Source organism: Vipera ursinii (assembly GCF_947247035.1).
Source record: "Vipera ursinii genome assembly, chromosome: 7".
NCBI classification, from domain to species: Eukaryota; Metazoa; Chordata; class Lepidosauria; order Squamata; family Viperidae; genus Vipera; species Vipera ursinii.
The window spans coordinates 28,146,015-28,160,455 of record NC_139521.1 but is presented as its reverse complement, the minus strand read 5'-3'; the positions used below and the strand labels follow the sequence as shown (position 1 = coordinate 28,160,455).

General features: G+C 35.8%; 1 protein-coding gene across 1 annotated transcript in view; it reads right to left on the bottom strand.

Annotated features, from left to right (window-relative positions):
* Nucleotides 1-14,441, bottom strand: part of WDR17 (WD repeat domain 17) — a gene marked incomplete at its 5' end in the record, with an annotated part of 122,707 nt that overhangs the window by 20,310 nt on the left and 87,956 nt on the right. The window contains 4 exons of the mRNA XM_083367342.1: nt 1,660-1,799; nt 4,774-4,873; nt 5,417-5,508; nt 6,142-6,274. Of these exons, the coding sequence (XP_083223468.1) occupies nt 1,660-1,799; nt 4,774-4,873; nt 5,417-5,508; nt 6,142-6,274 (465 nt within the window). The remainder of the gene's footprint in view (nt 1-1,659; nt 1,800-4,773; nt 4,874-5,416; nt 5,509-6,141; nt 6,275-14,441) is intronic.

Below are 14,441 nucleotides of genomic sequence, written 5' to 3'. Positions count from 1 at the left end.
GAGGTCAAAATACTAAAAATATTACATGTCCAAGAAAGGAAACTGAGCTGCGAAGCAGGCAAAAATTGTCTTCTCATAAAGTTCTGGTCCAGATTATGATCCAAATACATATGATTTTGAATGACAATTTTTAAAAGGAGATTCTTGATCCAGCAGAATGGGAAAGAGACTATTTTTATCCTCCCTTTCAGTCTCTACTTCCCACACTGTTGCAGAATCCATGAAATTAAAATAAAGTGGGGTTTGGAAACTCCTGGAAAAGAGGAAATAGAAGAAAAATCCACTGCAGAAGCCTCAAATGGTTCATAAAATATTTACAGCAATGAAGAGATATCAATTTGGTTCTGACCCAAATATATAATGTGGTATGACATATAACTAGATAAGTCAGACCAATTTGTACTAAACTGGTATAGCCAACCGACAAATATAATACATTTTTTCATATGAAAGTTTATATTTCCAAATATTATCTTTCCTTGAGTCTCTCTTACAGGTATGTTGACACTGCTGTGGCTCTATATAGTGCCATATTCTCACTCCAAAGAATCAAGGCAGAAGAATTTAAAAAACAAAATACTGCATCCTACTATAAGCATCCTCTCTGATTAATTCCCTCTTTCTCAAATCTCTGCTATTCCCTGCTAGAATAAGATGGAGATGAAAGACCAAAGGGAGGCAAGGTAAAAATTAAAAATGCAAATTATATTTGCACTGGAAGAAAACTGATTTAATAGTGACTATTTCTATCCTCACAGGGACGCAGTGACTCAGTGGGTTAGGACACTGAGCTTGTTGATCAGAAGGTCGGCAGTTTGGCGGGTCGAATCCCGAGTGCCACATAACAGAGTGAGCACCTGTTACTCATCTCAGCTTCTGCCAACCTAGCAGTTCGAAAGCACGTAAAAATGCAAGTAGAAAAATAGGGACCACTACGGTGGGAAGGTAACAGTATTCCGTGCGCCTTTGGCATCTAGTCATGCCAGCCACATGACCACGGAGACGTCCTCGGACAAGCGCTGGCTCTTCGGCTTTGAAACGGAGATGAGCACCGGCCCCTAGAGTTGGAAATGACTAGCACGCATGTGCGGGGAAACCTTTACCTTTACCTTTATTTCTATCCTCTAGGAAGTAAAATATTCATTGTGGGACACTTTAGTGGATTATTTAAATTTGTAGAAACATTTTTCTAATATATTGTTAATGAACATAGAAAGACCTTACTGCAAGTGAATTACAGGAGCAATTTTTACTCCCATGAAAATCATGTTAATATTTTAACACGGCACCACAGGAATAATAAGCTCAAAATATCTGTACTGTATATGAATTAGTTTTAGACAGTACAAAGAAACAAACCTAGTACACAAATGTGATTATAATATATTTCAAGCATGCAAGCAGACCACAGTTCTAAAATTCTAATAAAAACTTCTTCCTACTGGTATTTTAGTTACAATTTCAATGTGTTTGAAAATAGCCAAATGACAATCTATCACTAATCTTATACAATGTTTCTCTGTTTTAAGGGCATTGGAACTGAAATCCTAGGATATAAAAAACAGATTTCTTAAAAGCAAATTCTGAACACATGAGGCTTCTGTATTCTGTAAAATGTCCAGTTTCTAAAGAAAAAAAATTTGGACTAACAGTTCTTACCATGTTGGAATAGTCATACATTTTCTTGCCAGTAACTCTAGTGCATAATGCGTTGCCTGAGCTGCACATTCTCCTAAGACGGTGCCCACGCTGACTGCCAACTCCAGTTCATTTCCTCGAATCAGGTTTGCCATGGCAAGCTTGCTCAATTAAAAAAAAATCATTAAGCCTAACAAGGATTCATTGTGACTATCATATTAGCATTCATTTTCAAGCCCACATTTCAGAGTGACAAAACATGCATCACTGAATCTGATCCACACATTTTGGCTAAATCTTTTATTCATAGCCTAGCAACCTAAACAAACCACGAATAAACCATTTCAATGGGAGAGATAGCTAGAGCCAAGTTACTGTCATTATCTGGACTTTCTAGAGTGAATGACGCACTTCTTTTATTCATCTGACCTTTATAAGATGAAAGGCAGCCAGAAAGACCAGACCCTCAGTAGTATGGAAAAAAATGGCTTCTTTCCTGTTAAGTTTGTTTCTCATCAGCCAAGAAATGCACATTATAAAGAACAGATAAAGTATCTACATACCATAACTTGCTGCAAAATGTATGAGAAGATTCACACTCCATAATTTATTATTTTTTCATTTACCTATATATAGAAGATGTAATATTTCTTTTACTCAATATCTTATTTATAGCTAGCCTCAGAGCTGTAATAAATAAATATAAATTACTGGTGAAGATCGGAACATCTCAATTTTCATTAAGGAACTTCAGGACTCAGGACACTCTGAGATTATCAGCTGGGATGAACAGTAGCTACTGTTCCACTAAACAGCAGTTTATCCACTCAATGGCCCTTTATGAAGGTCTGCTGAGAAGTGTTCCACATGATCTATTACAAGATTATTACTTTATGGGTATCATCTTTTCAGACCAGCTGCTTTTCAGATGAGGAACGTGATTTGAAAAGGAGTTGGCTTGCACAAAGAAGTCAAAAGTTGTAGCAAATGTTTAGCCTTAGTATTCATATCCACCACCTATACAACACATTATAATAAACATTTCTGAAGGAAGAAAACAATGACCAGAGACTGTCAAATCACAAAAGATATCTCAAGGGAAGGAACTATACTTCACATTTTTTGTCCAGGAGATATTCAGGGCAAATATTAGTGCCAGTTCTAAATATGGGTTTTAACCATAGGAGCCTTAACAAATCTTCTCATATGGGCCTTATCAAATCATCCTGTTCATGACTAAGAATAGCAAAGGAAATACTATTACCACTAAACAGCAGGCAATATTCCCACATCATTCATAACTAAATGTTTTATCTGTGTGCATGGAAGTTTCAGGAACAGTCTGTATATATGGATTTTCCAGACACTATTATTTCCTGAAATACATACATTTATGGCTCCTCTGTGTCAGACTTAAACTTGAGAGCTGAAGTGTAAAAAATATACCTGAACTAACATTATAGGAATCTGAGAACTGCTATTCCAGTGACTTCACTGGCTGCTACTGCAGAATAATAACATTAATTACAACTCTATAACTTCAGACACTTTCATAAATAAAACCGCATATTTGGTGCTGAATGTGTATTTCCTGTCATACACTACTTGTATGTTCATTTTTTTAGATGTCAGACAATACTTTATAAATCCATTATACTGAACATATGCTGAGATTCATGAATATAGAAATCTATATCCTAGCAAGCCCTCTGTCTAGAAAACATTATGATAAATGATTTACTGGCATGATAGTTAGAAGCACTCATTTCAAATTAATTGTATATATAGCAAAATTGTGTATCCCCTGAAAGAAATGTTCAACATCAGATTTCCACATCAAATGCACTGGGCTACTTCCCCCACAAAATCTTGAAATTTCTAACTTAATGAATTGATATGGAAACTTTTTAAAAAGTAAGAATATTTAAGAGAAGTGGAAGGTTTTCAATTTTGAATTTTGACAAAAGCACGGCTACCTTGAATGATTTTAAGGGTTAATACTTAGTTGTTAATCATACATTAATGCATGGAATACTCAAATTAGATTTGAAATGTGCAAATGTTTTTAGGAAATACAAAATAGGAAATATTTTTCCCCTTAAAGTAGGTATGAGGCAAAGAATACCTGTAAATATTTCCAGCATATTTATATAATAGCCCTGATAAAAGTACAAGTTGTTACTATGTTCATCACTGGCATTTATCATTTCTGAACCTCTCCCCATAAATCCTGACCTCCAGCAAGTTTTTGTTATTCCATCATATAGTAATTCAGAAGATTCACATGTAAAAAAGGATCCCATATTTTAAAACATGATGGGTAACTCCTAGTCTGACCATTTAGATCCATTTAGAAAAGTGTTGTCTATGCGCAGTCTTAATAGTTTCTGAGGTTTTCAGACTAGCATCTTTCCCAATGCTCTCTGAAGAGACTAAGGATTAAATTCTTATTTATTTATTAATACATACATACATACATACATACATACATACATACATACATACATAAAATTTCTAATGCAGAACATTGCAAAACAATAATTCCCATTCCCTTCTGATAATACTGTACTGATGATCAGGCTCACCAAATTCCTCACTGTTGAGGTGGCAATCAATCCCCATTAGGAAATGGATGTGAAACTTTCATCTTCAGAGTGTATGTCAAGCATCCTTAATTAGCTAACAAAATTTAAAATGGGACTGCACCTTTCCTACAAAATGCCCCACACTTTCACTTCTGCTCCCCCTTCTTCTGCCTGTGGTTTTACAAGTTTTACAAACATTTGTAGGACGAGCACATATTTATCTGACAGTAGTATGATCCATATGCAGTATCATGCAGAAATGAAAAGCAAAAAGCCTGTATGTAAAGTTGATCAGGAAGAGATGTCTGCCTTTAAAGTACTAATCCCTATAACAGTAACTATGTGTTTATTCCTACAAAAAGTGATGTGGAAATAGTTATCTACCAACCTAGGTTTAATCTTTTATATATACTTTTATATTGTCCATAGTTAACATCCTGAATACCTTTGGGATGTAACAACAATTTAAAAGGAACAACATTGTCTTATTAAATAGAAAGTGTACAAATATAGAGAAAGGTAAGTACTTTTCTATTTCTAAATCATTTACCTCAATATTTTCAACAGCTAAATGACAACAAGCAGCCAGCACTGCACAGCCATCTTGAAAATACCACTCCGCCAGTTCTTTACTGACTTTATGTAGAAGACTATAGGAAACAAATGATGTTAATATTTACTGTCAAAAATAGGCAAAGTTTTTCCTAAATCCCATGATTACTTTATCTCTCTCAGATTGTTCCAATATTTAGCTTAAACTCTTTAACCAAATCAACAAAATCTATCTGTCTGTCTAAATTCTATCAGTGGCACACAAGTATCGTCAATGTGGTAACTGTGAAAGATTAAATCAACTCTGATTCATAAAAAAATGAACTACTTAAGCTCTTTCCAGTTCCAACTTGGATTTCATTTTATTCTTGGACTGATTAATTGAGAAGTAAAGTCTTAATCTGTCAATCTATAAACATTTTTTAAAAGAGCTGTTTTTACATTTTTTAACTTTAACCAAAAGAAACAAAGTCAATTAGCATACAATTAACACTGAAAATATTGTTTTATAAACATTCTATTCAGGCAGTATAAAGCAATGTTTATTATTTAACTGACCCATTATTATACAATGTTTTTCAATCTATAACCAAGATAAAAATACATGAAAAATGCATTTTCTATTTTCTGTATAAACTTACTCATTGTAATTTTCTATGCTATTCCCTTCAAAATGTTCTGACTCATCTGCTGTTGAACTCTGAAATGCATTCACATTTCCTTCACAAGCTGCCTGGAATAAAATAGTATGAGTCAAAACTAATAAATTATTCATTATAACTCTTAGCACCAGTCAGAGGTAGGGAGATACCAATTTACTTGTAAAGTAGGCTTCATATAACAATGCTGAAAATATTACCACTACAATACAATGATATTGTTAACCCAAATTCTGAAGTTTTGTTTTATAGCTTATATAGATGCTCAAATAAATGCTGAACTTAAATATTTGGCATTCTGAGATCTTGTCCCAACCTATCAGCATTATTTCACTTGCTGTATTTATAATGAAATAGCTAAAACACCACAGTGACATTTTCTAAGATTCATACAGAATAATTCTATCTATAATTAACTTTGCAAATCAGGTTGGTCATTACAGTAGAAAACAGTTTTACTATTAGTTTTAATACTAATATATTCTGAATCAAGTATTGTTTTAATAAATATTATTTTAGTTGTGCTATATGCTCAGTTTATTTTTCAATTATTTTTAGATAATTTATTCAAATACAGTATTTTCTTATACAATATGCTAAAGTTTTCCTATAAGTGCCAGAATCTATAGGTAAATAGTATATCATTAAAGTTTTATCTAATGGTAGGATAATATTTATTACACTATGATAAGCACATGAAATAGTACCTGTGCAACTAACAGAGCTTCTTTAAGTTGACCACTTGAAATGAAAAATGTAACAAGCTTCTTCACATCACCAATAGCTATGCAGTATGGAATAACTTCATCATTTTCCTCCTGAATTAATTGGTCAGCTCTCCTAATCCAATCAAAAGTAAATGACTTATTTATTTTCATTTCAGTTTAATATTAATGTTTAATATTAGATGTATTCATTTGCAGAACTTGAAGTTTTTATATAAATTGCTATAACTTTCCTATCTTCTCAAATGTGTTTTTTTTCCAAAACATGATTTTAAAAAATAGAAATTCTAATTAATTTAAGAACATAGGCTTGCGAAAAACATTTTATATGACCACTGTAAATTGCTTTTTAATGACAAATCAGTGTTGTCCCAAGATCATATCATCAATTACTTTTTACTGTTTCAATTGCAAGTCCAACATTCATAAGAAAATCCACAAATCACTGGTACCAATAGGTAAAATGTATTTAATCCTTAAATTCTTCATAGATTTGTCTTCTTATCTTCTGAAGTTATTTACGGTCATCATATGCAGCATTCAGAAACTGAATTCTACATTTTAACTGTAGCTGAATGAAAAGAATATTTCTTATCTATTCCGAATCATTATAGCTTCAGTAGATAATGTTGACTTTATAATGTTTAAAATAGATACATTTATATCTCACTTTCTCCAAATCATGCAATCTTTAAAAAATAAACTTCTATTACATCAGCTTCTTTTCCTTAAATTAAAAATTTCCAACTTGACAATTTCTTCATAGAGAGCTCCTGCCATCTTTTTATCATTTAAGCCATCTTTGTTTTTCTAACTCTATAATTTTTTCTGGACAGTAAAAATTTCTTACTATAATCACACAAACATTTTTACAGTCATGTGAAAAAGAAACACACCCTCTTTGAGTTCTTTAATTTACATATCAGGACATATTAAAAAATCATCTGGGGGGAGTAAAGCTAGCTTGGATGGATGAGGGACGCTGAATTTCTGTCTCCCCCGGACCATCACAGAGAATTTATTAAGAAATATAACACCCAATTAAGGACTATGAAAATTTAAGAGATTATGAAATGTGAGTTACTTCCCTTGCTTTCTTCCTGAAGTTTGGGTTGTGTTTGATTCGGTTTTGGACTTTTTCCCAGAGAAGCTTTGAATTTGGATGTTTGACTAAGAGACTTTTGAAGGCTTATGGGGAGAGTAGGGGCCCTATGATTGAAGACTGATAGGAGAAAGAATTTGGAGAGAGTTTAAAGGAGTAAAGTTGAAAAGATAATAGCTGATTTATAAGTGTACAGTTGAGATCTGGAGAAAGTGAAAATATTAAACACTTTTAAGACAGAGCCTTGATAAGGTGTGTGTAATAAAGATAGTTGCTGCCTTTGGATTTTTTTATTTCCATTATGTTGCTTTCACGGAGGTAAGTTGATAAGGACAAGATAAAGAGAAAAAGTGAAGTGTATGGACTATGGACTGTGTAAAAATTCTTAGAAGGTTAAGAGCTCTTTTTGATGGTTGGATGTTAAAACACAGCCAAAGTGCAGAAAGTGTTTGGCAAAGACCCAAAGCAGGCCTTAGACCTTCAGATCTATGTCTGATTCGAGGGGGAAAAGCCTTAGAAATGGATGCGAGGAAAAAATTGCCTGAGAAGTCACTGACTCAACCAGATAAACTTGATATTCTCTTACAAGAGTTAAGAGAAATGAAGATAAATAAAAAAGAAATGAAGACAAATATAAGGAAGGATTTGAAGCAAATAAAAAATAAAATGGATAATATGGATGTGAGAATAACAGATCTGGCGAAACAAAGTCAGGATATGACACGAAATATTACAGAAGTGAAGATTCAGATGGGAGAACATGATAAGGTGTTAAAAAGTCAGACAACTATGATGCATCAAGTGAAAAAGGATTTGATTGAGATACGTGATTGTCAGCGTCAAATTTACGTATACGTGGATGTATGGAGAAAAGTGAAGAAAATGAAGCAAAATTTATTCAAGCAGTACTGGATTGGGCTACCTCGATCCTCCCAGATGTGCCCTTTACAAAATATGATATTGATGCAATACATAGAGTCAGCCCAAAAACGTTGGGAAGAAAATTGCAAAGAAATATTGCGGTGTAACTGGTCATATGCAAAAAAAAGAGCAATTGATGTGCAAATTGCAAACATGTCATCTATAATGTTTTGGGGGCATCAGATACAGGTTTTTCCAGATTTATGCAATGAGACTTTACAATGGAGGAGAGAGATGCATCAAGTTTGTCAAATACCGAAGAAAAATAACATTAACTACAGCTGGGAATATCCTTTTTTTAAGATTTTCTTAGGGTGGAAGGTTTTGCAGAGTTGAAACAAAAGAGGAGGCGATGGAGAAATTAAGGGAGCACAGAATCATCAATACAAAAGATCTACAGGGAAAGGAAAACTGGATGAAGCAACAGGAGTTACAAGTTCGTTGTAGAGATAGTATATAAGTATTTGTAATTTTACAATATATGTTTGGGTGTAGAAATTAAGGGTAAAGATGGTCAAGGGAGATGGAGTGGGCGACCAAAGTCCGTGCAGGGATGGCTCCTCTTCTCCCCCAAGAGGCCCAAAGCGGCGGAGAGGAGGAAGATCTCCTGAAGGGAAGGGAACAATATATGTCTATATGGGTGGCTAAGTCTAATAAAGATAAGAAGTTATTTATGTTTTAGGACAATATGCTTACTTTGTAGTTTTAGTTTTTAAGATTTATGTTAGAGCACATATGGAGACCAAAGGGAATATTAATAAAAGGAATAGATGGGGAAATCATTGAAGGTAGCTACATGGAATATACATGGCTTGTGGAAAAAATATAAACAAGCAAGAATTGAAAAATCAAAAGAGAAAATAGAAATGTATTTTTACAAAAGAAAGAAGGGGTGAATGAACTTAGGTTATACTGGGCTAATGTATATGAAAAGGCATTTGGTACATCAAAAGCAAGAGGGGTAGCAATCATGGTAGCTAAAAGATGTGAATTTAAGATAAAAGCCATAAAAAGGGATGATATGGGAAGATTTCTTATAATTCAAGGCTTGATTTATGGACAAGAGGTCACTTTAGCAAATTTGTATGCACCTAATACAAATCAAAGAGAGTTTTATAATAGGGTATATAAAGAAATAGAAGAAATAAAAAAGGTTATGTGATAATGGCAGGTGATTATAATATGGTTATGGATACAGGAATCTAATCTATAAAAAGCAGAAATAAAGTATAATAATTGTGCTGGTCAGAGTACAGTTATTTTATGAATTAAGAACTGTCCCCTTAAGGGATAGCCTTCTGGGTAATGTAGTTTTAAGTTACTTGGTCACATCTGTGTTTTGGATTGGCCACTGGGAGGGGGAGACCAGGGGTTTTCTTGGCAATGTGTAATCCAGCAGGGTTTAATGGAGCCAGCCACGGCAGCCTTTGTTCTCTTAACGTGAGAAAGATTATTTCTTTTCACACTACATGATGGGACCAGATTATGAAATGTACTTCAGAAGAATCTCTTCAGTAACTGAGAGTTAATGTTTAGAGAATGCCTGATGAATTAAAATAATCTGCATGAAATCATTTCCGTGGAGTTTATCTGTTTGAATCATAGCAACAGCAGCCTGGTTGAAATAGAACAATAATAGAGATTTAAGAAAATTTATTAATAAAAATAGATTAAAAGATGTTTGGAGAGAATTACATGGCAATCAAGAGTTATACATATTTTTCTAGTAGACATAAATCTTTTACAAGAATAGATTATATATTTGTAACATTGGAAATGTTATCTAAAATAATGAAAGCAGAGATAAAAATAATTAAAATATCAGATCATGAAATGGTAACTATGGAAATAGAAATAGATTGTAATTATAAACAGGCAAGTAGATGCAGAATGCATTTGAGGATTTTTAAAAATAAGGAGATTTTAGAGAAAATGGAAGAGAATTAAAAGACATAAGTGGACTATAAATGAGGAAGGAGGTATAATATAGGTGTAATATGGGATGCAATGAAAGCAGCTAAAAGGTTTAGGGATAAAATATTCTTATAATATAAAAAAGAAAAAGAAAAACATATAAAAAGGTTGGAGGAGGAAATTAAAGAACTGGAGTGTAAATATATAGAAAGTAGAGAGAATAGGATTATGTTAGAATTATCAGCTAAAAGAGTTGCAAAATATTGAGTTAGAACAGGTTCAAAGAAATCTAATTTATTTAAACAGGGAATTTTATGAAAATAGTAATAAAAATTCTAGAATGTTGGCTAAAGCCACACAAGTTAAAAAGGCGAAAAGTCTGATTGGAGTAATAAAGAATGAAAAGGGAGAAAGATGTAACATGAAAAGAGAGAAAATGTTGATATTTCAGAGGTTTTTTGAAAAGTTATATAAGGGAAATGAAATAAAAGTGAATGAAAGTCAGGCATATATAGAAAAGAATTTAAACTGTAAAATTCGAGAATATGATAAAGAAATAATGGAATCACAAATAGAGGAGGAGATACTGGAAGTTACTAATAAATTGAAAATAGGTAAAGCACCAGAGTTAGATGGACTAGGGCAGAATATTATAAAAATTTTAAAGGATTATTGGTGCCAAAGGTGAGGTTAATGTTTAATAAAATAATGGAAGGGGAAATTATTCTAAGTTCCTGGAAGCAATCTCTGACAGTATTGATAGCGAAACCTAATTAAGATCTTACAAACCTAGGATCATATAGAGCAATATCCCTTATTAATCAGGATGCTAAGATTTTTACAGCAATATTGACAAATAGAGAATTATATTAAAAATGATCAGTGTGGATTTATAAGAGGCCGACAAATATCAGATGTAGTAAGAAGGGTTTTAAATATAGGTTATTACATAAAGAATAAAAAATTAAAGGCTGGTTTATTAGCATTAGACATTTTAAGGCCTTTGTGTAGAATGGCCTATATTTAAGATATTAATAGAGAAGTTAGGCTTTGGAAATTTTTTTGGAAAGGTGATAAATCAACTATACTCAGAGAATAAGGCAAGAATAGTCATAAATGATGGTGTTACAGAGACAATAACCTTAAGCTGGGGAACGAGACAGGGTTGCCCCTTATCCCTAGTTCTATTTGTATTATTCATGGAGGTTTTGGCAAATGCAATTAGGAAAGATCCATTGATTGAAGGAACTGGTGTATATAAGAAAACTAAAATAAATTTATTTGCAGATGATGCATTACTAACATTTCAAAATCCCATAGCTACTATAGAGAGGGTATATTCACATCTGAATGAATTCAGGAAATATGGACTGCAAATAAACTGGGAAAAATCTGAAATGATGTTATATAACCATACTAAAGAAGAAATTGATGTACTGAAAGAAAAATATAAATTAAAAATAGTAAAGGTAAAGGTTCCCCCGCACATGCGTGCTAGTCGTTTCCGACTCTAGGGGCCGGTGCTCATCTCCATTTCAAAGCCGAAGAGCCAGCGCTTGTCCGAGGACGTCTCCGTGGTCATGTGGCCGGCATGACTAGACGCCAAAGGCGCACGGAACGCTGTTACCTTCCCACCGGAGTGGTCCCTATTTTTCTACTTGCATTTTTACGTGCTTTCGAACTGCTAGGTTGGCAGAAGCTGAGACAAGTAACAGGCGCTCACTCTGTTACGCGGCACTCGGGATTCGACCCGCCAAACTGCCGACCTTCTAATCGACAAGCTCAGCGTCCTAACCCACTGAGCCACCGTAGATAGTATCAAATATTTAGGTATTGACATCCCAAAAAATATTCAAGAATTAAAGAACATAAATTATGAGAAGTTAAAAAAGATATAAAAGATAAAATGGATCAATATGGAAAACTAAAATTATCATGGTTCAGAAGAACTGCAGCAATAAAAATGAAAGTTTTACCAAAAATTAATTTTTTGTTTTGGATGATCCCAATTAAGTTTTTGGATCAAGAATTAAAGGAAATACAGAGATTGCTGGAGGTGTATTGTAATGGAGGTAAGAGAGTAAGAATAAGTAAAGCATTATGGTATGAAACATTAAAAAGGGTGGGCTGGGTCTTCCAAATGTTGGAAATTATTGGGTAGCTAATCAATTAAGGGTGGTCCCAGATATTATAGCAGTAAATAGAAATTTATTATGGAGTGATAATAGAATTGAAGGAATTAAGGGAAATAGGCGATCCTACAGAAACATATTGGTTTAAAATGGATATTAAAAAATTGTTAAGAGTATTCAAAATCCCTTTTTAAAAAATTTGATAGAACTATGGAATAAATGGAGATATAGGTTAATGTCAGGAATTTCTCCTTTAACACCAGTGGTAGAAATGGAGAAATTCCATAAGATTTGGATTAGTAAATTAAAAAAAATCATATATATAAATGGGAAGACTGGAAGAAGAGGATAAAGAATATAATACAATTAAAGCCTTCGCAAGGAAGCAAAGGTTGGAGACAGGACGGAAGTTGTTTAAAACAGCTGGATTCAATGCCGGTTTCTTGAGGAGGGGCCTTACCACCGCCTCTTTCAAGGTGGCAGGGAAGTACCCCTCACTCAGTGAGGCATTGATAACTGCTAGGAGCCAGCCTCGTGTAACCTCCCGAGATGCATAGACTAGCCAGGAGGGACACGGGTCCAACAAACATGTGGCGGCACTTAGTTTCCCCATGATCTTGTCCACTTCATCCCAGGCTACTTGACGCCATCTCAGGATTGGTGGTTGAATTTCCAAAACTTATGGTACTGGGAGACTTTAATCTACCTTCCCTGGGCAGTGCATCAGAAGTGGCCCGAGAGTTCATGGCTTCCATGACGGCCATGGACCTGACCCAAATTACTCAGGACCCAACTCACGAGGGAGGAAACATGCTTGATCTTATTTTTATCTCTGGGCAGTGGCTAAATGGTCTGGGTGGGGTTACTCCAACATCACAACCCCTTTCATGGACAGACCATTATCTCCTGCGGTTGGGCCTCCGTCACGTCACCGCCCGCTGTCAGGAGGTGGAACCGACCAGGTGGTTCCGGCCCAGGCGCCTGATGGACCCAGATAAATTCCAGATGGCGCTTGGACTGATTCCCACCTCCCTCTCCCAGAGCCCGGTCGAGTCCTTAGTTAATGCCTGGCAACAGGCTGCTTCGGAGGCTCTCGACCGCGTTGTCCCTTTGCGGCCTCTGACCCGGTGCAAGTCCCAACTCGCTCCTTGGTTCTCCAAGGACCTGCGGGAGATGAAACGCCAGAGAAGGGGCCTAGAGAGCATTTGGAGAACCAGTCGGTCTGAGTCTGACCGAACACAGTTAAGATCCTTTTCTAGATCTTATCTTGTGGCAATGAGGGTGGCAAAACGCGCCTACTTCACCACCCTCATTGTGTCCGCAGATAACCGCCTGGCCGCCCTATTTAGAGTGGTCCGCTCCCTTTTAAATCAAGAGACGGGAGAGGACCCCCTACATGGACGGGCTGAGGAATTTAGTAAATATCTGGTGGACAAAATTGCTCAGATTCGGGCTGGTCTGGACTCTGACTGGGCAGTATCTGACGAGAGGAAAACGATGAATTTGGCCGAGTACATTTGGGAAGAGTTTGATCCTGTGACTCCGGATGAAGTGGACAAGTTCATGGGGAAACTAAGTGCCGCCACATGTTTGTTGGACCTGTGTCCCTCCTGGCTAGTCTATGCATCTCGGGAGGTTACACGAGGCTAGCTCCTAGCAGTTATCAATGCCTCACTGAGTGAGGGGTACTTCCCTGCCGCCTTGAAAGAGGCGGTGGTAAGGCCCCTCCTCAAGAAACCGGCATTGGATCCAGCTGTTTTAAACAACTTCCGTCCTGTCTCCAACCTTCGCTTCCTTGCGAAGGTCGTTGAGAGCGTGGTGGCACGACAGCTCCCTTTGAACCTGGAGGAAGCTGAATATCTGGATCCGTACCAATCGGGTTTCAGACCTGGGCATAGCACGGAGACAGCATTGGTCGCACTGGTGAATGATCTCTGGCGGGCCCGAGATAGAGGTTATTCCTCTGTCCTGGTCCTATTAGATCTCTCAGCGGCTTTTGATACCATCGACCACAGTATCTTACTGCGTCGTCTTGAGGGGTTGGGAGTGGGAGGCACCGTTCTGCGGTGGTTCTCCTCCTACCTCTTGGACCGTTTGCAGACGGTGTTAGCAGGAGGGCAGAGGTCAAGCCCTAGGCCTCTTAGTTTTGGAGTGCCTCAGGGATCGGTGCTCTCGCCCCTCCTGTTCAACATCTATATGAAGCCGCTGGGAGA